Source organism: Lissotriton helveticus, chromosome 5_1, assembly GCF_964261635.1.
Source record: "Lissotriton helveticus chromosome 5_1, aLisHel1.1, whole genome shotgun sequence".
Lineage (NCBI taxonomy): Eukaryota > Metazoa > Chordata > Amphibia > Caudata > Salamandridae > Lissotriton > Lissotriton helveticus.
In genome coordinates, this window is record NC_136065.1 from 662,878,890 (window position 1) to 662,905,213 (window position 26,324).

General features: G+C 49.0%; 1 protein-coding gene across 2 annotated transcripts in view; it reads left to right on the forward strand.

Moving 5' to 3' along the window:
- The window catches only part of SEC31B (SEC31 homolog B, COPII component), a 1,031,933-nt gene that overhangs the window by 396,034 nt on the left and 609,575 nt on the right, over positions 1-26,324 (forward strand). For both annotated transcript variants that reach the window (XM_078643061.1, XM_078643062.1), the window contains exon 13: positions 5,956-6,048. In XM_078643061.1, the coding sequence (XP_078499187.1) occupies positions 5,956-6,048 (93 nt within the window). The remainder of the gene's footprint in view (positions 1-5,955; positions 6,049-26,324) is intronic.

The following is a 26,324-nucleotide window of genomic DNA, read 5'->3' on the forward strand; positions in this document are numbered from 1 at the left end:
GTTCCCGGTACCAGCCTTCTAGTCCGTGACAGCACAAAATGGTTGCTGCCAACCACAGACACATTTATGCCCTCCTGCTGCTGAGCCAAGCTCCCTCCCAGACATGATTTAGTGTATTAGGGCTGGGTGGGTGCGCTTGCCAGCGACTGAAAGTCTGCATGAGGGGCACATTTGGTGTCCCTGTGCATAGTCAAGTTCAAACCAGTCCTGGGAACCGTTGGCTCCCGCTCTGGCGCAAAACTGGACAAAGAACATGGGAGTAACCTCCCCCCTGACCAGACCCTCCCCTGGGAGGGTCCCCTAAACCTTCCCATCCCTTTCCTCAGGGTACTTAATATCTTACCTGGCTGTAGGACAATAGATTCGTCGTGGACAAGATTCAGAACTGAAACCACTGAACTTCGACCGTCTGGGCAATCTGGACTTCGTTTGGGCCTGACTCCGTCTCCCTCTCAGTCTGCTGCATCGTCTGTGCCTGTGCACCGTACAGGATCCGTGGAGCATCCAAGACACCTGAAGATAATCTCCCTTGGATTGAAGGAGTCACTCCCCTGCACTCGCAGGCACCCCAACGCTGCTGACCGGTCTGCTGATCCTGAGCTCCTACGGACTCCGAAGGGTTCAACAACACAGGAGGTGGGTTCCTACGTCCCTTGAGGCCAGAGCTGCCTTCTCACCGAGTTTGAGGCCAGTATCTCTCGTGGGAACTGCATTACCGGAACCCCTGTGCACTGTGCACTTTTGCAAGTGCATGTGCTTGTTGGCAATTCTGTGGCAAGTGCATTGGGCTCCAAGAAGCCCTAACCTCTGGCAACTTCTTCCACAAAGATCTTCAACCACCTCACACTGTGTGCTCCGTGGCCTGTTGTTTTGTGAAGCTGCTCGAGGTCCTCTCGCGACTCCTGTACCTCCGGCCTGTGGGTCCAATTGAGGGTCATCTCTATTTTCCTTGGGCTCCCCTGATTGCTCTGGGCTTGCCCTGACTTCCCTGGTTGTGGTAAGTCTCCTGGACCTTGCTGGTCCGAACTGTACACTTCCTTGACTTCCTGTGTTGGTTGCTTTTGCCAAGACTTGTGGGTGCTCCTGCTAGACACCGACACCTCAGCACTCGACATGCTTCGTGGGACAGCTCATATCCGGCTCCTGGTCATCCTCAACGTCGCCTGGTCCCCGCAGCAGCAGAGTCCAGATCACCATCAACTATCCTGAAGCACCCGACATCGGTGGGCATTCATCTAGCGAGCCCCTGGTCACTCTCAAGTGACCCAGACTCTGTCCCCTTTGATTTCAGGTACTCTTCAACAAGAATCCACGGTTGGATTCCAACAAACAATTTCTCCTCTTCGAGCAACGCCACTTTCTTGAAGTCCTCCATTGGGTTCGACTGCGGTTTCTGACGCCACATCACACCTATGCACCCGGCTCCCCTGGGATAGGTAACTTGGGTACTTAGGGATTAATGGGTGGGGTGGCTCTCCAACCTGCTGTCGTCCAAAGGGTTTCTTCGAAGTACACTAGGAAGGGTCCTTAATCTTTAAAATTCCAACCGCGACTTACACATAGACTTGTACGGAGCAAGCGGTCGTGTGCACACACTGCACACGCACTCCGTGGGGTCCCTATCTACTCACCTTGGGTGGTTCCTTGGGGTCCCAGCAATTCTACATCCTCTCGACATTGTCCTGACTGGAGTCACAGTTCTTATACCACTTTCTTAGTATATGGTTTGGTCCCCCGTGGGGCCCACTGTATATTAGTGCTATTCACTGTCATTTATTTGCTGAAGTATTGTGTGCTTTGTGTCTATCTCTATGTGGGAGATACTGTAACGTACTAGATAGTGTGATATAATAAATACATATTTTTTTATAACTACTGTGTGGTTCTCTTTTCATTTAATCAATACTATAAGTTTGCATTCTGGTAAAACAAGCTGCTTTACACTCCTTCAAGACTAAGCCTGAAGGCAGCTCTCCACAACTACCACTAGGTGTGCTTTATAAGGTTGTCTGAGACCACTTAAAGCACCATAGGGGTTGTCTGGACTACTGCAAGGTGCCCACTTTAATTAGTGGACATAATATACCAGACCAGCTTCTCACAGTGCCACACGCACCTATTGTGCCCTCACATATAATTTCTGTAGTGTAACCTCATCAGTGTGGAGACGCATGGAGCTATCTACCGGATGGAGAGGTACGGCTCAAAATTTTCTGAATCCAGCCTCATGCCTGGGGAATAGTCAGAAGGTGAGGAATCAATGATTACATAGAGTCTCTACCAGAAACAGTGTTACTGTAGGTAAATAACTTGTTCTTTGGGACTCCCACAATGTTCTGTGATCCAGTGAGGCCTTCAATCTTGGAGGTTTTTAGCATGTTCACAAGCATTCGGGTTTCTCTTTAGTATTAAATGTGTCTCAAATAATGGAAAACATTCTTCTCTGGCATTGGACAATACTATGAAACGTTCTGAAGAATTTTCTCGATCCCTTTTGAAATACTGGCTTAAAAATTGACATTTTTAAGAATGTTGATCCACTTACGTTGATTCAGGGGAAGAGTATTCTCTGCAGTGGGGTACAGTAAGGTACCCTAGCAGGTGACTGGGACTACCTTATGTCATGGAGGCTGTCAGTTGGTCCCCTACGTAAAAGCTTGGATGATTTTGAGACTTTCTTATATCTGTATGAGCTCCCTCATAAACATTTTCGGCATGCCATTCTGCAATTTCAAATAAGAACTGACCCTGGCTGGAGAATTACAGGTTGAGCCTCTAAAAATAAATTATATTTTATCTGTGACCTAAAGACAAACTTTAAAAATTGTGATTGTAGATGCTAGGTATATCATATTGATTCACAAACAATCTTTTATTAATGTGTCCCTGTGAGTCAGGTTTGAAAATAATACCCAAAGTGTACTTCAGTTAATCTTTTTTGCAATCATAGACCGTCTTACGAGGATCATGGAGTTGTTTGATACAGAAAAGCATTTTTTTATGTTGTTCTGCGAGTCAGCGAATTAAGATAAGATCCGGAATGCACCTTACATACTAGTATTACACTTACAGAGCATGTTATGTTAATCTCTGAGTTCTTTGGAATTCAGAGCAGCGAGTACTTTATTCACAGATTTGATAACCGTGAGTCTTCTGATAACCATGGAGTGGTGATGTTCTGAGCAAATGAATATACATGTTTATCTGCAAAGTTTAGTGGGTTATTACTATTTTGAATTGATCGCTGGATCGAGCTTATAGATATGGTCATGTTTATTTACGTTATGGCAGTTTGGTTATTCCATCGTAATGTTTAAATTGGCTATTTCTTTAAGATATAGTCTTGGAAATAAAATAATTTTACTACCACAACAACAGAGAAGAGCTGCAAATGGGATGCAATAAAAAAGGTGGAAGATGGAAATAGCACAGTAGTTTCACTATGGAACAAATACCCTAATACTACCTTATGTCTTGCAACCCATGGCAGCACCTGGTGGAAGCATCCTGTTGTTGCTCGAATATGAATTTACCTTGAAAAAACAAAAGACAAGAAGCATTCGGCAAAATAGGAACAGTTGGTTTAATTAAACACTTCTGCCGGGAGTAAAGCCTACAGAAATGGGTCTGAGGACTGTCTCAAAGTACAATTAATCAGAACGATTTTAATACAATTTTGGGTGCTATAAAAGTAAATCTTTGATAGGCAGTCGTGGTGTAGGATAGGATAAAAACCCATTGTGACCCAGAATTTCCCTAAATTGTACATCGTTTTTAGGTTCTATTTTGAATGGAAGCAGAAAGGGAGCAGTATAACTTAGGTGAGAAGAGAGATTGACTTCCAGATTGTAGGGCAGTAAAACAGACTTTTTTTCTATTAATAAATTGTGCTTTTGAACTGTTCAGTCTTGCAAACAGCTTGGGTTCTGCTAAACTTTAGTTCTGTGGGATTGGCAAAGTCCCATACTTATTGTTGAGCTTTAATGAGCTGCACTGATTTTCAGATAACTTGGATTTGATCTTTGCTGCCAGTGATTTCTAAAGGGACTGTACCTGGTCAGATTTCTTTGCCTCAAAACTGATGCCGGTTGATTAACCTATGGGGATTTAAGTGAGGTAGAATAAGGTGCAGAGTATTCTTTCCATCAAGAGCGTGTACTGCCAATCTGCAGTTTGTTGAAAAGAGTATAGGCTTGACTTTACTAATAAAGTGACATTGATAGGTGGCGTTGACGGTGGAGATGTATGTGCTGAAGGTGAAAGGTAAACAGAGCTTACACAAGGATTGAAAGCAGAGCCAGTTATTGCATGAAAACTAGCTTTTTACCCAAGGTAAGCCAGGTTTGAAAAGGTAAATATGATTCTTAATAGTTGAATAAGACAAAGTCTGTTTTCAAGGTATTCGATTTGAGGAAGGCCATCATTACTTCAATTTTGGAAAAGGCACATTTTAAGGTATTAATGTCATTATAGAATGTGGTCTTTGTACATATTTGGGTTTAGTCTGCTACTACACCTACATGGCTCTTTGTGCAATTTGAAAAGTATGGATGATAGTCGTGCCTTAGAGAACCCCGTTGGAAATGGGAAGCGTTGGTACTTAGCTGTGGGCAAATTTATCTCTGTGTTGATAAAGGATGCAATCCTTTATTCAACAACCATTTCAAAATGTGAATATTAAATAGAAATCCCAAGATCAAGATTCAACAGAAGCATTAACCGCCTTACCTCCACCCTGCCACCCGGCATCTACCAACTCTGACTTGCAAGCTCATTTATCCAGGAACAAAGGTACACTTGATGACTGCCATGGGATAGGTCACATCCGGTAGATCTAATGGCCTCCAGAATTCATGACTGTAGCCTTATGTGAATGGGCATAGATTTCAGCGAAATGTCTGGAGACCATTGCAAAGCTGAAGTCACTAAGAGACCCAGTTTGTAATTTGTAACTAGGCTCACAATCCTCACTCCTCAAGTTCAGTATAATACTGTATATACGATATATGTTTTCTACAATCTTGTATTTATAACAAATGAGAACAGGGAAAATAAAACAAAAGAACATTAGGATAAAGGAAAAGATTATAGTTCCATCAGATAGGCAATTTTTATCACAACCTAATGTGTGGACATGGCTAATTGTAACTTCTATGCCTTAATAAAAAATAAAAAAGAGCATTAACATCCAGGTGTACATGGCTGATCCCCATTACACATCGTGGTAGTCCAGGAAGATAACCAGTAGTCCCATACTTAAGAGCAAATCTTATGGCTTCAGATTGTGGAGCTAGCTCTGTGGGGTGTTTGGTAGTCAGTGCATACTGTCCTGGTTTGTAGATGTTAAAAAAACCAAGTACAATTATCATCGGAAATATACAAAGTCAGCAGACCATGGATTGATCCAAGACCATATGAGATCTATAGATATTGGCACAAAAAGTTAATATTCTCCAATATGTTAGATTAGTAAGCTAGGTATGTCGAGGCGGTCAATCTGTAAGCAAGTCTTCCTCTTCATGTAATCATCCAATCACATGTGAGCCCCATAACTGTTCAGAGTTAGTCAGTGTGTCATTCTTTTTATAGGTAACCCTTTTCACACAAAGACATATTAAAGAATTCTGCTGTTCATCCTTCTACTGTTCTGGATATTGATCACCAAATCCTGGCTACTTCAGTGCATTTGCTTTCAGTCTGTCCATGGATATTTACACCTGTCTCGTTATTCAGGAGTCCTGCGTGGTTCGAGGAACGCATACTTAAGCTAATTACAGCAGAAATATGCTTCCATACCTCAGCCGAGTATTGTATCAAAGTTCTATGTCTGAGCTTGCAATTATAGCTGAAACATTTTGAAATAATGTGTTGCAAAAACTTGAGGCAAGAGTATGTTGACCATTGTACAGGTGCAATGTTTTAAAATTCTTCCTTTTAATGACTGTTTCCTTTTAGATCACCTCATATTTGGGTTACCGTGCCCATTCAAAGGATCCCCCTTCAGAGTCAGGTGATAACATCCAAAATATGCAGTCCCTTTCTAGCCAGGTATTTATTTATTTATTATTATTAAACAGTTTTCGTTAGTTTGGAACATGAGTGATGCATGTGTCAGAGTTTTGTATTTGTAGAGTTTAACATCATATTAAACCATTTCCAAGGAGACTTGTGCATGGACAATGGACACATAGTGACCGTGAGTGAACAATAGGAACACCTCTTTAGAAAGGGTACTTTTTGTAGTTACTAAATCTGTATGGAAACATGGGAATACAGGTACCTTGGATTTACGGACAGTGGGGTGGTATCCACTGTTTGACTGAATGCATAATGCATTAAATGATCTGAAGGATCAAAAAATGCTTACAATGGATATGGCAAAGTGTGTCTAATTGAAATATGCATCCTGTAAGAGAGGTGTGTGAAAAAGTAAGGTGACCTTGTCACCAGGGCACCCAAAGAGTAGGTGAATAGATAATGCTCCAAGGAGTATCAGACTTACAGCCCCATTTAAGGTTTAGCAGGCAGTACTCCACCACAAAAGTAGTGAATTACCCTATTTGCCAAATTCTTGGACTGCCTGCTCTATTTAGAGTTAGGTGAACCGTCATCCTTCTTGTGACAGAGACATCTCTGGCTGCCCTGACAGAAACCTTAGACCGATATTGGGTCATCAGTCTTAAGTGCTGCAAACCATTCGCTCTGTTTAGGGTGAACATTCTGGTTACTTTTTTCCTGTTTGGGAATACCATAAAAAGCTTGGTGAAAAAATATACAAATGAACCTCACATATTGGGAGAAAACGTCTGGGGTCGTAGGGATAATTGTTTTTTAATTTTTCAAAAGTAGACTCCCTCTGTGAACATTTGTTTTTCAAAAACAAAAATATTTGCTGTGAGGTCACATTAAACATGGAGGCCACTCGGCAAAGCTGCAGTGCCACCAGAAAAGCCACTGTTTCAGTGACTTTTCTCTGCCAGGTCAGCAGAGATATCTAAATATGGCAGAATGGCAAACTTTCCTCAGACCCTAAATAATTTAGTTTCATTGAGGACAAACGATGATTAATGACTGATGCAACCCTCACATGCTGGCGGTAGATCTGTGATCCTAAACACATGGCCCTGATGACAACTATTCTGATGGAAAAAATAATCTGATAGCGAATTCTAGCTGAAGATTACTTATTTTAGAATTATTCCCAGGTGTCAGACTGGATCTGGAATTTTTTTGTGAACCGTACCCCTGTACACCGGTAGGTGGCGTCATGTGGCTACATATGACATCAGCCACACCGAAAGTGACCTGTGCAGGGCCTATATAGGTGCCACCCCCTCACGCTGACATCTGTTCTTTTCTTTCCGCTCCAGTCAGCGCAGATCTGAAAAAGAGCTACCCGCAGTAGGGTGAGACTGACTGAGGCTGGACATGCGGGCTTTGCAGTGGGACCTGAAGTTCCATTTGGCACACCATCAGGGGAATCTCTTTGAGGGGGTCCAGATCTCAAATGGCACTGCAAAAGATCTGTAGTGGTGGTTAACAATCGCACGATTGGGTCAGCCAACCTCTTTTCCTTCTCCAACCAGAGCTGACTGTAGTGACAGCCGACCCATCCCAGAAGTGATACATCTATCTAGGAGAGTTGGAGATCAGAGGACTCTGGTCTGTAGTGGAATCCGGACTCCACATCAACCTGTTGAAGGTCTGAACAATCCTGCTGGCATGGAAAGCCTTTCTACCCTAAAAGGTAGGCAAGTGCAGGTGTTCATGGACAACATCACCGACATGTTGGAGTTGGTTGGGGTCATGGATCCATTGTCAAAAGGTGCTGCGTCTCTCGACATGGCTGGAACATCAGGGTATTTCCCTGGTGGTTCAATACCTGATGGGTAAAATCGGGCAGAAAATGAAGAACAGAGGGCTGGAAAACAAGCAGGAAAGTCAAAACAGAGCAGGCAAAACAGTGGGGAAAAAATCGAGTAGTAAAGGCAAAACAGCAGAAGAGGAAAAAATAGGGCAGAAAAAAAAGCAGAAAAGGCAAAACGGAGGGCAGAAAAACTAGCAGAAAAGGCAAAACGGAGGGCAGAAAAATGAGCTGAAGTGGGAAAACGGCAGAAAAATTAACAGAAAAGGCAAAACAGAGCAAGAAACAAGCAGATGAAGCACAAACAGAAGGCAACAGGTAGACAGGCAGCAGAGGGTGGTGGACAGCGGGCCCGCTGGACAAAACAACTGTCGTAGGGGGAGCTGGCAGGAGGACCTACCTTTAATGTTGGGCAACCCATCACTGTCAGTGTTCTTTGCTTCTGTTAAACCACTGAAGAGGCGGCGAGGCTCCATTGACTGTACCCGAAAAAGGCTCTAAGCTTTTACATTGTTCGTATTTAGAAACACAGTGTCGACAATCAGCTTTTTGTGGGGTTCTCCAGAGTGAAGAAAGGGAGTTCTGTGAAGAAGTGGACCCTGTTGAGGGGAAATCCTCTGCATTGAGATCTCCTATTCACTGGCCAAGAAGTATCCGGCAGAAGGTCTGAAAGTCCATTCCACCAGTGCTAAGACTGCTACCACTGTGTTGGTTCGCGGAGTGTCTGTCCTTGACTTCTGCCAGGCTGAGGCCAGGGCATCTGTGCTTATGTTCATGAAGCACCACTGCCTTGACATTCAGAGAAGGGCATCTTGCTCACTTAGTCTTGTAGTACGATTTTGTCTGAATGCCCCCACAGACCTGGGGCGGTAGCATTTTTTTTCTTTTTATTGGTTTCAAAAGAGAATAGCAGGAGAAAAGAGCAAATCAAAACAAGGTGTCATGCAGTTCCCAGCATATAACAATATTACAAAGTATTCTTTAGTTGCATATACAGTAACAGAAAGGCGCATGCATAATTTCATTCGTCTGAGGTAAAGGCACCTTTTTGTAACACTGGTACTGTCCATTCACCACATGGCGATGTCAAAGTTTGTGGAAGTTCATCACCGGTTCCTGTGTTTCCAGTGTCTGGCGTCTTACGGGCTCACTCAGCTTGCAGAGTCAAATAGGATCAGAGGGTGTTACGAATGTACCAGCGACAGGATGTAAGTGACATACATGCCTAGTACCCCTCCAGTTTCTCCTGACAATATGTCACATCTCGCAGCAGCGTGTGTCTCCCCCAGTATCTTGTTGGCTTGCTGTTGGCCAACAGCAGCTTCATGGCCGTGAGTATGCGGGAGCTGGTTGGAACATCTCTCACATAGTCCAGCAGTGTGACCAGCAATGTTCAGCATCAACCTTGACACAACACACATCAAGATTCAGTCAGTAGCTCCATCTTGCATAAGCCAGAGGGTATAGAATATAATTTATGTAAACATGTAATATGAATGAGTTGTATTTGGTAATTAGAGGAGGAAATGCCTGTCTTGGCACAACAGTATCACCAGGGCTCCTCTGTCAAATCATTCTCCAAGTCCAGCCACCATTTTTACGATGCCCTTGTCGTGGTCATGGGGGACCTTATCCTGTAAAATCATGTATATTCGCATAATGAGTCTTTTGGAAGAGAGGTAGTCAAGCACATTCTCTAAGCTCGACAAGCTCACAGGTTCTTGAGGGAAGAACTTATATGTTGTTTTACAGATGCTGCACAAGCATTGATAAAGACATCAAGTGGCGTGCAGTTTAAGTGAACCTGTATATATCTTGAAGAATACTAAACATGCCATTTGGGTATAAATCTCCCATCGTTAAGAGGCCCAGCTCACCCTTCTCACGCTGAACTCAGCCGTCTTCCCTGGGAGGTAGCATTGGATTTTTAGCAAGTTTCAGCTTGGCAGCATAGAGACAATCTAACCAAACCCTATGGCAAAGCCAGTTTGTGGTATCCTGCTCACATTTATGTCTAGTCCTTTCTCTGTGTTCTGTACTCTGCTGCTCAGCCATTGTGTGAGTGATGTAACAGAGTGTTCTTGTGTGTATGGTTGAATAAAAAGTCAGTTGCTGTATGTGAGCTGAGCAGCAGGGATGCTGCTCCCGGTGGGGCTGATACTACTACAACCATCTTATCATCTAATGTTCTTGTCCTGATTGCGCTGAAGAATAAATCTATCTTCTGGATATAACATCATCTCAGCGTACTTTCCTTCGTACATTCCACACTGGCGACGAGGATGGGATCCAAACCTACACACGCACAAAGTTCCATGCCCGTTTAGTGCATTTAAAGCTGTCAATCATGTCCCTAGAGCATGTCGGTTCTGCACATATCACCATGGTTAGGGGACACAGGTCAGTGCTATCTTTCTCCACCTCAACATGAGGCAGGTAAGGTGTAGGATGTAATCAGTAATAGGCATATTGCACCTCTGTGCAATAGTAATACAATTCAGTATTAGGATTGCACAGTCCTCCCAGTTATAATGGCAGCATTAGCACCTCACAGTACAACTTGGCTATTTGCTGGCCCACACTAATTGTATCAGCAGTGATCCACATGGTCATAGAACGCCCTTTTTTAAAAACAAATTTTTATTGAGCATTTATTTATTCCATCTTACATTGCTTAACAATCATCATTTCAGCTATATTCAAGCTGTCTTGCAATTCGCCGCATCCCTTAACCATTTATATTACAACATCTTTTGTCTTGACATTATTGCTTCTGCGATTTCTGTCTTTCTTGATGCCCTGGCCTCCCAGAAGCTCTGTAATACATCAACTAGACTCTATATAGTTCAGAATTGCCTTGCGAAATCAATTCACTCCTGCCTTGTCATTGGCCATAGCCCAGTAAAAGTAAGATCTTCAATTAACTAAACAACTACCCCTTCCCTCCCCCAGGTGTGTCATGTACAATAGCGTTCCCTAATTATTCTAGTAGTGAAGGGCGCCCTGGTTCTCCTGACCTATTATTCTATTGTCTCGCTCCCGTAGACTTCCTAAGAAGAGGGGCCTCCGGCAATTTCCCTTCTTTTCCCCTGGTTTCTAGCCTTCTGACTCATGGGCTATGGGCTTCTACTCCTCCCTCCTGAGTCCCCCTATGTGAAACTTCATCTGTCTCGATCTCCTGGTTCTTTAGCACCTCCACCAGTGCTACCCACGCTCTAGCCACCTCTAGTGTTTTTTTGCTGCCTGTTTTCCTAGCTATCCGTAACCGTACCGCACCCTCACATTCAGCCCATTTTATAAACTCCTTCTTCCATCTCTGTGTATTAGGGCCCCTTTGAGACTTCCAGTGGCTTGTGATGTCCCTCTTTGCTAACACTAGTCCCAGGTCCTGAAATGTACTTGTAGAACAAGTTACTTACCTTCGGTAACGATATATCTGTAAGAAACAGTAGTTAGTATTAGATTCCTTACCTTAGAATATCCCCAGGCGTCAGTCTGGATCCGGAAACTTTTGCGTAGCAGTACCCCTGCGCGTCGGTAGGCGTCGTCTGCAGGCGTCCCCTGCGGCTCCGCGTCGTCGGCGTCGTGCGCCGTGATGACGTCGCTGGAGTATATAGACGCCGCCTCCGCGCGCTGACGTCAGTTCTTTGCACACAGCTTTTCCGCGCCAGAACACGCAGAGCCATGTGAGAACCAACACTGGTGCCATTTGAAACTAGGGCCCTGAAAGGGATGTCCTTAACCCTAGGTATCAGTTCGCAGAACGGGGAGGATGGGCGGGGCGGTAAGGAATCTAATACTAACTACTGTTTCTTACAGATATATCGTTACCGAAGGTAAGTAACTTGTTCATCTGAAAGAAACAGGTTAGTATTAGATTCCTTACCTTAGAATAGATACCCCAGCAATACCAACCCCGGTGGTGGGTCTGCGAACCAATACAACCTACACCAGAAAGTCCTGGAGGACCGAACGGCCAAAGAAGCCATCCCTCCGGACTTGACTGTCCAGGCAGTAGTGCCTCGCAAAGGTGTGCAGCGAGGCCCACGTGGCCGCCTGGCAAATGTCCTGCAAAGGGACTCCCCGGCCCAGGGCAGTAGTAGCCGCCGTGGCCCGAGTGGAATGGGCCCTCAGCCCAACAGGAGGCTCCTTCCGAGCCAAAGAGTAGCATGCTTTGATGCACAGGACGACCCACCGAGAGATGGTCCGTTTCTGTACCGCCCTTCCCTTCTTCTCACCCACGTAGCCAACAAACAGTTGGTCATCCACCCGGAACTGGCGTGTGCGATCCATATAGAATGAAAGCGCACGTTTTGGGTCCAGACGATGGAGCCGCTCTTCATCCTTTGAAGGATGCGGAGGCGGGAAGAAAGAGGGCAAGGTGATGGACTGCCCAATGTGAAAAGCAGAGACTACCTTGGGCAGGAAAGAAGGTCTAGTCCGAAGAACCACCTTATCAGGATGAACAGACAAGAAAGGAGGTTGAATAGAAAGAGCCTGGAGCTCACTCACTCTCCTGGCAGAGGTGATGGCTACCAGGAAGGCCGTCTTTAAGGTGAGAAGACGGAGAGGACAGGAATGAAGGGGCTCAAAGGGAGCGCACATCAGGAAAGTCAAAACCAGGTTCAAGTCCCACTGAGGCATCACGAACGGAGTTGGAGGATACATGTGCGTGATGCCCTTCAAGAATCTCAACACAATAGGGGACTTGAACAAAGATGGCTGATCAGGTAGCCTCAAGAAGGCGGAAAGGGCAGAAAGATAGCCCTTGATAGTGCCCAGAGCAGAGCCCTGCTGGGCAAGGGAAAGGAGGAAGAGGAGAACCTCAGACAGAGGGGCAGAAAGGGGATCCACAGCCTTCGCTGTGCACCATGCCACAAATCTGTTCCACCGGCAGGCGTATACCGACTTTGTGGAGGGACGCCTGGCTGCCAGAATGACATCACAGACTTCAGGAGGCAAGTCAAATGGCCTCAACTGTCGCCGCTCAATCTCCACGCATGGAGGTGGAGACTGGACAGGTTCGGGTGGAGGACCGTCCCCTGCTGCTGCGACAGAAGGTCCTCCTGAAGGGGCAGGCGGATCGAGGGACCGACTGTCATGCTGAGTAGCTCGGGATACCAGTACCTTCGAGCCCAGTCCGGAGCCACAAGGATAACTTGGGCCCGGTCGCGCCTGATCTTCTTCAGCACTCTGGGCAGAAGTGGTATAGGCGGAAAGGCGTACAACAGACCGCAACTCCACTCGCGCCGAAAGGCGTCGCCGAGCGAGTGCCGTCTTGGAAACTCCAACGCGCAGAACTGATGACATTGCGCGTTCTCTTCTGTGGCGAATAGATCTAACCAAGGCTCTCCCCATTGCTGAAAGAGGCCTCTCGCCACATCCGAGTTCAGACGCCATTCGTGATCCACCGAGCACCGACGGCTGAGTTCGTCCGCCCTGGCGTTCAGAGAACCTGCCAGGTGTTGAACCGTCAGAGTCACGCCCTGACGTTCCAGCCATTGCCAGAGGCGCAGAGCCTCTTGGCAAAGGGTCCACGACCCCACACCGCCCTGTTTGTTGCAGTACCACATGGCGGTGGTGTTGTCCGTGAACACCTGCACTACACTCCCGTTGACAAAGGGGAGGAATGCCTTCAGTGCTAGGCGAATCGCCCGCAGCTCCAACATGTTGATATGGAGCCGGGACTCCGCCGGAGACCAGAGGCCTCTGATCTCCGCCTCTCCCAAGTGGCCACCCCAGCCTTGGAGGGACGCGTCCGTCACAACCACGTGCTCCGGTTGGGGAAGGGAGAGGGATCTGCCCCTGACCCAATCGCGGTCCGTAAGCCACCACTGCAACTGTCTCGCCGTGCCCTCCGAGATCAGGACATGGTCGGATAGGTTGCCCTGATGCTGGGCCCACTGAAACTTCAGGTCCCACTGCAGAGCCCGCATCCGCCATCTGGCGTGATGCACCAGAAGGATGCAGGAGGCCATCAGCCCCAGAAGCCGCAGCGTCAACCTGACCGAAACCCGGGATAACGGCTGAAAGATGGGAATCAGAGCCTGAATATCCCGGACCCGCCGTTCCGGAGGATAAACCCGAAACTGCGCCGAGTCGAGAACCGCTCCGATGAAAAGGAGCTTTTGAGAGGGACACAGGTGTGATTTCGGCACATTGATGGAAAACCCCAGCTTGTGCAGGAGGTCTGCCGTCATCTGAAGGTGGTGGACGACTGTCTGGGGCGAGCCCGCCTTCAACAGCCAGTCGTCGAGGTAGGGGAAGACTGAAACCCCTAACCGGCGCAGATGAGCTGCGACCACCGCCATCACTTTCGTGAACACCCGTGGGGCGCTGGTAAGGCCGAATGGGAGCACGATAAACTGAAAGTGCTCGTGGCCTACCGTGAACCGCAGGTAACGCCGGTGGGCCGGCAGGACGGGGATGTGAAAATACGCATCCTGCAAGTCCAACGCTACCATCCAGTCTTGTGGGTCTAGAGCAGCCAAGACCTGAGCCAAAGTCAACATCTTGAACTTCTCCTTCCGGAGGAAGCCGTTGACGTTCCGTAGATCCAAGATAGGACGCAGGCCTCCCTTGTCCTTCTTGGGTACCAGAAAGTAGTGGGAGTAGCAACCACACCCTACTTCTGGCCCAGGAACGCGCTCGATGGCCCCCTTGGCCAAGAGGGCCGTAACTTCCTCCTGCAGAAGTGTCAAGTGGTCCCCCGACACACGGTGGTTCTGCGGTGGCATGGCTGGAGGAGTGGACTCGAAGGGGAGGGCATAGCCCCTTCGGACAAGCTGCAGCACCCACCTGTCCGATGTTATCGCGCGCCAGCGGGAGTGGTGATGGCGAATCCTGCCACCCACTGGCGTCACGTGAGCCCGAAAGCTCGGACTAGGAAGGCTTGGATGCCGCAGCGGAGGGAGGCGTGGACTGACCACGACGCTGGCCTCTACCGCCACCACGGCGGAAACCACGGGCGCCACCGCGCTGGGGAGCGCTCTGCGCCGCGTGGCTGGCAGCACGTGTGGGACCTCCCCTCCCTTGGCCACGAAAGGGCCGAAACGAACCCGTCTGCTGGCGCTGGGTCGAGAGACCCAAGGACTTGGCCGTGACCCTGGAGTCCTTGAAGCGCTCCAGCGCGTGGTCCGCTTTGTCACCAAATAGGCGACTGCCATCAAATGGCATGTCCATAAGTGTATTTTGGACGTCTGGTGAGAAGTTGGCAGATCTCAGCCAGGCATGGCGACGAATCGCCACCGTAGTGGACATGGCCCGTCCCAGTGAGTCTGTGGTGTCCAGACCACAACGGATCGAGTACCGCGCCGCATCCCGGCCTTCAACCAAGGCCCGGGTGAGCTTGTCCCGCACTTCCTGGGGGCATTGCGGCAAACACTCCTCGACCGTATCCCACAGGGAGTGGGTGTAGCGGCCCAAGAGGCACGCGGTGTTACAAGACCGCAGTCCAGCGCTCAAAGAGGAAAACACTTTTTTACCAAATTGGTCGTACCTCTTTGATTCCCGGTCGGGCGGAGCCGACGGAAATGCGGACTGTGAAGTGGAGGCCTGGATCACCAGACTCTCCGGGGAGGGATGGGTGGACAGGAAGGCAGGGTCGTCCGAGCATGGACGGTGACGCCTGGCAACGTTCCGGTCAACCGGCGCACCAGAAGCGGGCCTAGACCAGGTGCCCAGAAGGACATCCGTCAGGGCCTCATTAAACGGCAGCAGAGGCTCCTGGGGGCATGACTGCGGTTTAAAAACTTCCGTCAGAATATTCGGTTTGACCTTCGCGACGGGGAGCTCAAGGTGTAAGGCCTTGGCAGCCCTCATCAGGACCACCGAATAGGCAGCACCTGCCTCGGACGCCACAGGGGACGGAGAGACAAACCCAGGGTTGGGCGACTCGTCCAGGCCACTGGCATCACCCAGATCACCTACCCAGTCCACATCATACTGGCAGGCACGGGATAGAGGGTCCTCAGACCCCTCCCAACCCTCTCCATACTCCTCCTCATCATACCCATATTCTGGATCGACGATATAGACATCGGGGTCAACGGGCCCCATCGGCGTCGGATCCGGCGTCGGCCGACGCCGGTCCGGCTCCGAGTCCGGAGTCGGGGAGGAAAGGGGGGTGGCGCCGCGCGGCGTCGGGGACCCGACGCCGGCCGGAGCCGACGGCGGAGTCGCTGCACCACGCGGGGGCGGTACCACGGGTTGGCCCACAGGAACCGACGCCGGAGAGGCCGGGAGACCAGCCGGCGACGAACCAGAGGGAACCAGCGGCGCCGGGGCCGGAGCCACCGGCGGCGCCGGGGCAGGAGCACCCGAACCGCTCGGGCCCCCAGACGGGACCGACGGGCCCGCAGGCGCCGAAGGCCCCGCCGGAGAAGACCTCGCCCTCATAGCAATGAGGAAGGCCTCGATCTCCTCACGCGACGCGCCTTCCCCAGGGACCGACAGGTGTGGGGTAGACGGCGTCGGCGACCCATGCGGGACCGCGGGGGTGGGGTCACTCGAGCCCCCGGCCGCAGCACGCGGGCGTCGGGGGGAGTCGGGGGTGCGATGGCGACGCCCCGACTTCTTGTGCTTACCTGACGAGCCGGAGGAATGGTGGCGACTCCCGGAGCGCCCATGGCGGCTCCGCGACCGTTCCCTCGACCGCTCCCTCGACCTCCGACCGGACCGGGACCGCTCTCGACGCGGGGCCGACACCCGGAGCTCGAGAAGCTTGCGGGACCGCTCCCGCCTAGCTTTTCCAGTCAAGGCCCGACAGTCGACGCAGGACTCCACGTCGTGGTCCGCGCCCAGACACCGGAGGCAGAGTCGATGGTGGTCGGTGACCGACATCAGGCGGTCGCACTCGTCACAACTCTTGAAACCGGGCATCCTACCGGCACCGTAAAGATCAATTAGTTAACAAAAAACTTGGTCAAAAGACCGGAGTACTGCTCTTCGGATCTGCGCTAACTGGCGCGGAAAAAAGAAGAACTGACGTCAGCGCGCGGAGGCGGCGTCTATATACTCCAGCGACGTCATCACGGCGCACGACGCCGACGACGCGGAGCCGCAGGGGACGCCTGCAGACGACGCCTACCGACGCGCAGGGGTACTGCTACGCAAAAGTTTCCGGATCCAGACTGACGCCTGGGGATATTCTAAGGTAAGGAATCTAATACTAACCTGTTTCTTTCAGATATCTAATTTTTTAAGGTGTGGGGGAACCAATGCGGCAGACAGTACCCAGGTGTTGCTGCCACTTCTTTTTCCGTCTACTCCGCTAACAATGTAGTTACGTCACCACAGAAGTCCCATAATCCTGGGTAAGTCCAGAACATGTGAAGAAACTCTGCACTCCATTCATTACAACACGGCATACCGCCGTTTGTATATTAAAGTATCTATTAATGCAACCCGGCTGTCATGCTTTCTCGGCTATCGGCTCTCCTAAATCTTCCTCCCACTTCTGGTGTATTTAACCCAAGGCAGGAAGCTTCTCACAACTAAGCCTCCTGTATCCCTTAATCTGTGCCAGTCCCCTCCATGCGGATGTGCTTCACATATAGATAATGGGATCTCAGGGGGATATGGGCGCCTGATCTTTGCCCTCTGTAGGCTTCTATGCAAGCTACTTTTAGCGCAGTGGACATTTCTCGCTCCTCAATGGGGAGTCTCAGTATCCCCCGTGAAAGGATCTCCCTCCGTGGTGTCATGTCTCCCCGCTGTATCGTCCCCCCCGCTCACTCTCCACTTCGTGAGCCATTGTAGCTGGGCCGCTATATAATAATCCTCGAAGTCTGGTGCCGCCAAACCTCCCGCTGCCCTAGGTCTCATTAGTGTTGAGAGAGCCTTCCCGCTCCGCATAGAAACTCTGTCATCTGTACCTGTCACTGTTTAAACATCCCCGCTGGGAGCACATCAAAATAATATAGGAGTATTGGTAGTGTGACCATCTTCAGTAAGGCTACTCTTCCTACTGCAAGTAGAGGAAGGGTCCGCCAGATTTCAAAGCTGGCCTTCACTCCTGCAACGCTCTCCCCACGTTGCCCTCCAGGAGGTCCGCTTGGTCATCGTATATTCCCAAATGTGGTAGACATTGGTTTCTCCTCAAAATACTGTCCGACTGCTGTACATATAGTTGCTTGGAGGACCCGGTAGTCCAACGTCTCAGGCGCCAGTTCGAAATCTTTGGCCTATCCCTGGTCAACCCCATCAACAGTGGGTTATGATCTGAAATCGTTCTTGCCAAATATTCACTCGACTGCACACATGCATGCACATCGGGGGAGCACAGTACAGAGTCCAATCTAACATGTAGCTTGTGTAGAGGAGAGAATAACGAGTAGTCTCTTTCCTATGGGTGTTGTGCCCTCCAGGTGTCTATCAACCTCCATTGTTGTTGCCAATTCCTGCGCGCCTCTGCTATTCTACGCTTCGGTGAGTCCGGAAGGGGCGGATGTGAACGATCCAATATCATGTCTGTAATACAATTGTAGTCCCCCCCACCCTCCCCCATATGATCACCGACCCCATCAATGCCAGTGCCAGGGTTCTAGAGATATTGGTCAGGAATGCGATCTGATCACTGTTTGGCCCATAAATACTACCCATCGTCACATCCTTCCCGTGCAACTTGCCCAACAAAATGACATATCTTCCGTCGGGGTCTAGTATTTGCTTAGTGCATTGAAACAGTATTCCCGCTCTCAACCACACCAGAACTCCCCTGGCAAATGCCGAATAGTTTGTATAGTACACTTGCCCTCTTTCGCTATTATATCACTTGTAGCATAGCGATTTGGGCCCCACCTATTAACAAATATGCATGTATCTTATACCGTTTTGTCATAGAGTGCATCCCCCTCACGTTCCATGAGATGCACTTAAGGTCTAAGGGGAAACCATTGGGCTAATCCCGTCCTGCCTAGGCCTATTTCCTCCCACCTGACACGCCTTGCCCTTGAAAATAACACCCAATATAAACTAACACCCCAACTCCCCCTCCCAGGACAGGTAAAGGTAGTCCTGATGCCATCCAAACAAAAAAAATACAAGGAAGAATCTTCGTACCTTTAGGGTTGAAAACCTTACCCATCAGTTCCGGGAGCCCCACCAGCCACGCATCCCCCATTATTTCGTTCAGATCTTTAGCCCCAACCCTGATGATGTCCATCACAGTGTCTCTTCTCCTGCGCTTGTCTTCTCGTCTTCACCTTCAACTTTGCCTCCTCAAGACTATGATCTGGTAGCGTTCATGTCTTCCCTATATGTACTTCACACATTAGACAGTGTCATCCACAGATTTGGGCGTTATTTTTGATAACTCCATCTCAGAGTCTTTGTTTGCACTAGTTGCGAGAGAGCGATCTGATCAGTCCGCCTACTGACCACTTTTGCTCGATCCAGGGCTAGATCCCCCTTGACTGAGTTCTGCCACTGCCCTGAGGGCTTTGTGTCTTTCAGCTCTGGCTTCTGTCGAGGATGGGGCCCCTGCTGCAGTCTGGCCTTTGACCTGCTACTTTGGTAACGGTCCTGGTGAGGATCCCTGTCTTTTGTGTGCCGTCCTAGAGTCGAGCCATTCACAGGTCTCCTGTAGTGTATGGAAGAACAGCACCCCTTCTTGGTCAGCTACCCTCAGTCGAGCTGGAAACATCATTGCGTATTGGACCTGTAGTTGCCTCAGTTTACTCTTGACAGCTAGGAAGGAAGCTCTCTGCCTTTGCACTTCCCTAATAAAGTCAGGGAGTATCATAACTCTGCTGTTGGCTATTTGCAGTTCTTTCTTCCGGCGTGCTTTTTGAAGTATATGGTCCCGTGCCCTGTAGTGTAGGAGCCGCTCCACTATGGGTTGCGGGGGGCCCCTGGTTTGGGGATCCTGGCTGGGACCCGGTGCGCCCTTTTGAGGGCTTATAGAAGTATGAGAGCCACTCTGGTGCTACCTCTGTCTTAATCCAGTCTTCCAGAAATTGCACCATGTCGCTGCCCTCTTCTCTTTCCTGCACCCCCACTATGCGCAGGTTATTTCTGCAAGATCTCCCCTCGCTGTCTTCCGCCCTGACTTTGAGGGTCCTCACTTTGAAAAAACCTTTTCGGTGTCCCTAAGTGATTTTTGTAGGTCTGCCACCGTTTTGGGTAGGTCCATAATCGTCTTTTCCGTGGCCTCTACTCTGTCTTTTAGTTTGCGCTGATCGTCCTTCAGAAGGTTCAAGTCCATGCCTATTGTATCCATTTTTGTTTCTAGGTCTTCTCTGTAGGCGTGATGGCTTGCATTATGTCCGTCAGGGTGGGTCTCGTGGTCCCCGCACCTTTCTCCAACTCCCGGCTTTCATCGTCGTCGTCAGTCCGATTGCTGCCCCCCTCTGTGCTGAGGGCACTAAACCCCTGTGTTTCTGGACTTTCCCAATCTCTGTAGTCGAGTATTCACCTCCCAAGCCTGGGTATCTCTGAGCTGGGTCTATCATCCCTTAATGATTCTTACAGCTAGTTTATGGCCTTGTCCGGCAATCTTCTGTGTTGCTTCCCCGGCCCACACTCACTATAGTACTACTTTACCAGCTGCCAATCAGTTCAAAGCCACTCTTGTGTTGCTTGGTGGTCCTCTGCCCTCTACTAGCAGGCTACGGTCATACATGGCCCTTGTAAGTGGAGTAGAAATGTTTACAAACAGATAAAGGAGTTTGAGTAGGGCCACCATTTTAGCAATGACTATCCTACCTGCACAGATCAGAGCAATCCGGTCCAGACATTGATCGGCACCTCTAGCCACCCAACTGCAGCACCATAGTTCTCCTGCTAATTTTGAGTTATATCACCACTAACCCAGATCCCAAGTTATTTAACAGATGTGCCTTCCCACTTCAGTGGGAAATCCTGCAGTGGTCTCCATCCAGGGGAAATCACAGACTTGAACTAATTAATGTTGATCCCTGGGATTTCCCTAAAATGGAGAAGCATGCGCAGCATAGGTGCAAGATTCAGTGTAGTGTCTCTCGCATAAATGATCCTAGTAAGCAGTTCAGTTCTTCTGTGCACTCAGTTATCACTATTAATCCAACTAAGTTATAGGGGGTTCATTGTGTGCTACTCCTTCCTAGCACTGTGTCTGGCAGTGCTCATACATAATGAAAGCTACGTGGGTCAGACGAATCACGATTCTTCACTGTATTACACTAATATTTTCAAAAACATTTTTGAAAATATTAGTGTAATACAGTGAAGAAACGTTTTTGTTTTATGAAAAAGTGCACACACCCAAGGGACCGATTTGTCTGACCCACGTAGGTTTCATTTCTCATATAAATGATTACATCATCTGCGTACAGGGACACCACCAATCTCCGAGCCTTGTAGTTGAGGCCGTGCTCGGTATGCTGGTGCCGCAGACAGGCTGCTAGAGGCTCTTTGGCAATGGCATATAGGATCGGGGAGAGTAGGCAACCTTGCCGCATACCGCAGTTAATTTTGAAGGGAGGAGAGACCACTCCATTTACTCAATGTCTTGCAGTAGGGGATGCGAATAGCAGCCTGGTCTACTGGAGAAATGACTGGCTTTTGCCTATATGTTGCAGCAGCGCTGACAGATAGGGTCACTCCAGTGAGTCGAAGGTCTTCATGGCGTCACAAAACACCTCTATAGCCGGGAAGTTGCGGGTTCAAGGTACGGGGCAAAGCAAAAATGGTATGGAGGTTATATACAGTGGAACGCACCTGGACAGAGGCTGACTGATCCCGGTGAAGCACATCCGTGAGAAGGGGAAGGAGCCTCGCAGCAATAAGCTCAGCCAGTATTTAGTTGTCCATGTTTATCATAAAGAGAGGTCTATATGAGTTACACAAATAAGGCTGCTTGTTAGGCTTTAGCATAGTTATTTTTAAGGATTCCCGGACTGAGGGAGGCAAGTGGCTTGTGCTCCTAGCCTCCTTATACATTGCAAGTACATTTTTGGTTTTTTCCTTTGCATATTCTATATAACACTGGGCAGTCTGCCTGTCCAAGCCGGAACCTAGTTCCTATACAAGCTACGGATGACCTGGACAATGTCCTCTTCAGTAATGGAGATGTTAAAGTACTATCTGTGGGCATTATCGAGCCAGAAAAGTTTAATACAATTGTAATTTTTCAGTGTGCCTCTCTGGAGGCGCTTTGCCTGTAGATGTGTGCAGAGTAGTGAGAACCCAAGCATTGTCTGGATAATGTTTGTCGTAGAATGGCATAGCAAACCCTTATCATTTATCAGCTCCTTGATATAGGAGCTAATCCATTATTTTCTGCTCAGTGCCACAAGGGTCTTGCTGGCTCTATCGCCTTCGCCATAAAACTTTGCAGTGGCCTCCTTGTGCAAAAACTGTTTCAGTCCCAGCGGCTTTTTCATATTCCTGCAGTACAAAAGGTATCTCACATCTCCTGTGTCAAAATATCTGGGATCCAGCTCCCAGAGGTCGTCCTCCAATGCAGCCAGCTGCGTGCGCAAGTCTTGCAGCACCTCCAACTGCGTAGACTACAAACACCCTGGCTGTAGAGATTGAGGGCCTTCCAAAGCACACTAGGGGACCTCACAGTGCCAGTATTGTGAGTGAAGAACTCCACAATAATGTCTCTAATCTCTACATTGAAAATGGGGTCCCGGAGAGCGTTTCCGGGGGGGTGTCCAAGTGAAGGAAGTGTTTGTCCCGCCTCTCTGTGCCATTGTCAGAACCGCAGGTATGTGGTCAGAGAGGTTTCAGGGTAGATGCTCAATTCTTCTAATTTGTGCACCTATGTTCTTAGTTATCAGTCAGTAATCTATGCGAGACCAGGGGCCACAGGATGTGGTTATGTATGTGCCCTCCATCATCTGAGGAAGTTTGGCACGCCAGACATCAGATAGGTCACAATCTGAAAGGATGGAGTACAGCTGCACAGCATCTCCAGGTTGAGGCCTCCTATCGGACTGGGACTTATCCAGGCATGGGCCTGGCACCACATTAAAGTTGCCCCCCCTCCAAATAACTGTTGGGCAATCAAGGCTGATAATGTTATTCTATATGACTGAGAAGAATTCAGCAGCGTTGATGTTTGATCCATCTACACATGCAATAGTGACCTTCATACCCATGAGGACGCCATGGAGAACTGCATATCTCTTCTTTGCAACCTCCCCCTCAAAGCCTCTGTGAAATGGAGTTCTTGCAAAAGGGCAATGTCCACATTGTAGCACCGGAGGTATGTAAACACCTGCCTTGCCTTTTTCAGATCATTCAGAACCCTCACATTCCGGGACATCAATAACACATCCCTCATGGCCGATTGTTAAGTTTCAGAACTAGAGCTTTAGTTCCTAAGGACCTGGCCTTGGGCATTTGGTGCCACAGTAACACAATACCACATTCTGTGAGAGCATGCATGGGAACAGCAAGAGAATTACAAAGTAGTATAGCTCACCCACTTCCATCTTAAACACACCCAACCTGTTGAAGAATATTCCTCCCATCCCAAGGAAATGCAAAAGAAAGAAAATAACAAATCTGGAAACATCCCAAGTATGGTGCAGTGAGTCATCCCCTCCCAGAGCAGAGACGAGTGGCTTGGTTGGTTACATTTTCACGAGCTGATTTAACCTGGGGCAGTAAAGTGTAATCCGGTCCACAAAAGGGTGAAGACTCTCAACAGACCATAAATTTAACCTAAATCAAGGTCTGCTGAAGAAGGCATCACAACCCATATCACTAACTGAGTCAACAGATGCTGTGCGGTCAGTAAGACACCTTAGTCATCACTAAGATGGCTTCCAGGATTGTCCTCGGTATGGGGATCCCTCTGAGGATTTTTGTGGGAATGCTTGCAGCAGAACTAGCAGGCCAGCTTGGGATCCTTGAAAAGCTGAGCTTATCCATTGGTGGCAACTAGTAATCTGGCCGGGTAGAGAAGAGCACAAGGGAAGCCATTTTCTACAGCAGGCTGTTAGACAGGAGGAATTCCCTGCGGGCTGCCCACAACGAAAATTAAGTCAGGGTATATTGAAATTGTATTCCCTTAGTAATGCAGTTCCCCTATTGAGAGCTGCAGAATGGTTTCCCAATCCCGGAGGACGAGCAAGCGGGCAATAATGGGATGGGCTGGAGCCTCCAGCAGGGGATGTGGTCCCAGGGACCTATGAACTTGCTCCACCGAGAATAAGGCTGTAAGCTTATTCCCAAAAAGGGTGTTAAGTGGGGTTTCCAGATAATACTCAGTCATGTTCGTAGCTGTAGACACCATTAGGTCAAGAACCCTATTATGGTTTCTCCTGGAGCATGCCTCCAAGTCTTTCTTTTTTTGCTTTGATTACAGCTATGATTCTCTCCATGTGCAGACACCCACTGTTGAAGGTGGCTAGGTCTGTCGCCATGTTTGTCGATTGGGGAGCGCATCTATCTTTGAATCAATTGTTCTAAGGCTGTTCTGCATGTCGGCAATCAAGGTACTGAGGTCTGAATTCTTAGATTGTTTACTGCGAGCTACCTTAAGGGGGCCCCTGTCGCTGGCTTCATCTGTCTGGCCTCGTGGTACACTTTTTATCAAACATCAACTTGATGATTGTCAGTTTTCCCCTTCGTGCAATCTGCTGCAAATGGCCTGGCACTCCAGCCAGTGGTGCTTAGTGATGGGTTAGTTTGGTAGTTGGTTTTTGGCCCTGCCTCACCCCAGGTCTCCTGAAGAGCACGAGAAGGCCAAAATCAGATAGGGCAGGATTGTTTAGGCACCCTCCTCTCAGGTGTCAGCACTTAATTGAATGTGCAGCCAGCAAGAGAACCTGGACCATTTCACCTTCTAGGTGCTGACAAGGCACCTGCGGCCCAACCGATCTCTTAAGTAGGAGGAACTAAAGCCAGTGAGAGGCCCAGAACCAGTTGTCTCCATGGGTGCCGCAGGGGCACCTGTGACTCATCCAGCCAAACAGGTGGGACAGAGGAAACCCCATTCAGGCCCTCTACGATAAGGCAGTGCCCTCTCCATATCTCACTCCCAGTCCGCATTCGATGGGCGCAATCACGTCCATAGGCCAAGTGATGGGCACGCATTTAGTGCTAGATCCCTACCTCAGTTGTCCAAGGGGTGTCCAAATCTCTATCTTATTGGGCAGTCCTACCACCATACTCTCATAGGCGAGCTACACTGTAGTTTCAGCGGTCCAGCTCCACTTTCACTTTCGCAGCCACAATGTGTGCCTTCCCGGGGGTCCTCTCGGTGATGCATGTGGCACAGTTTCTCTGCAGGGCGGGTTCTGTAAAGATCTGCTGGAGATTAGGAGCACAAAGTACAGGTTTCTGGTGAATTAGGCACCGGGCTGGCAGAGCCTCGCATAGGGGCAGCCATCTTGCAGCCTCGCCCTCTGTCCCCTCTGGCGGTGGTGGTTTTGCTTCCATTCTGAGATGAGGAATCTGCTGTTGGAATTATCCATCAGATAAACAAATTACATAACTTCATTAAATTCAGGTGACTTTACTGAAGCAATATAGCTCGACTCAGTTTCCTTTTTTCTGCACCTTCTGGAAAAAGTGTGACCGAAGGTAAGGTAGATAGCTTATTCTTTACATAATTACATAGTATAAATGAAAACCCCAAATGAACCATTCCTTTTGAGTAAATGTGTCAGTTCGAGGCATGTGGGCTGCTGAATTCATATCTGTGCATAGATCGCCGCCTAGTGTTGGATCCGGATGATTGCACATTGTTGTCCTGGAAGAGTCTTCGAAGTATCACGAGATAGGTGGCTCCTCCCTTGGACTACAGTGCGCATGGGCATCCTCTCCATCCTCAGATTGTTTTTCTCCGCCATTGGGTTCGGATGTACTTTCCTCATCTCCAAGTTCGGAATCAAGAAAAACTCTTCAAAAGGCCAAAAGGCCTTCGGATCCGTCGGTATTGTTCAGCGCTCGGTGCCGATACACTTTTACAACTTTGTTGCACTCCAGTCGTCGAATCGGGTCGTGAGGCCTTCTCGACACCACGTGGACCGACCGTCGATGGAACGAAGTCCATTCAAGTACTGCCCTCAGTGCAACTCGAAGTTCCCGCACACAGACAAGCATCCAGTGTGCAATAAATGCCTATCTCCAGATCACAATGAAGATAGTTGCCTAGCCTGTGCCCAGTTCCGATCAAAAAGACTATTCGGAATCGACGGGCGGCGAGGCAAGAAATGCAACGATCGGCGCCAGAGCCCGATAACATCTTCGATGACGAAGAAGATCTAGCGAGCGCCGACGACTCGGATCAAGACGACAGACAATACTCGGAGCCCGACTCCAAATATTACCCCGAAGAGGGAGAACTAATCGTCGATCTCGAGGACTATGATCAGGACATCGTAGCAGTTGAAGACGACTCCGATGACGGCGAGGGGCGAACCGTGAGTACACCGCCCCATATAGACACTACACCTCTATCAGGGACTCAGGTCGAGGCATCGCCAGCAGGCCTTAGCCGAGATCATCATCCTCGTTCTAC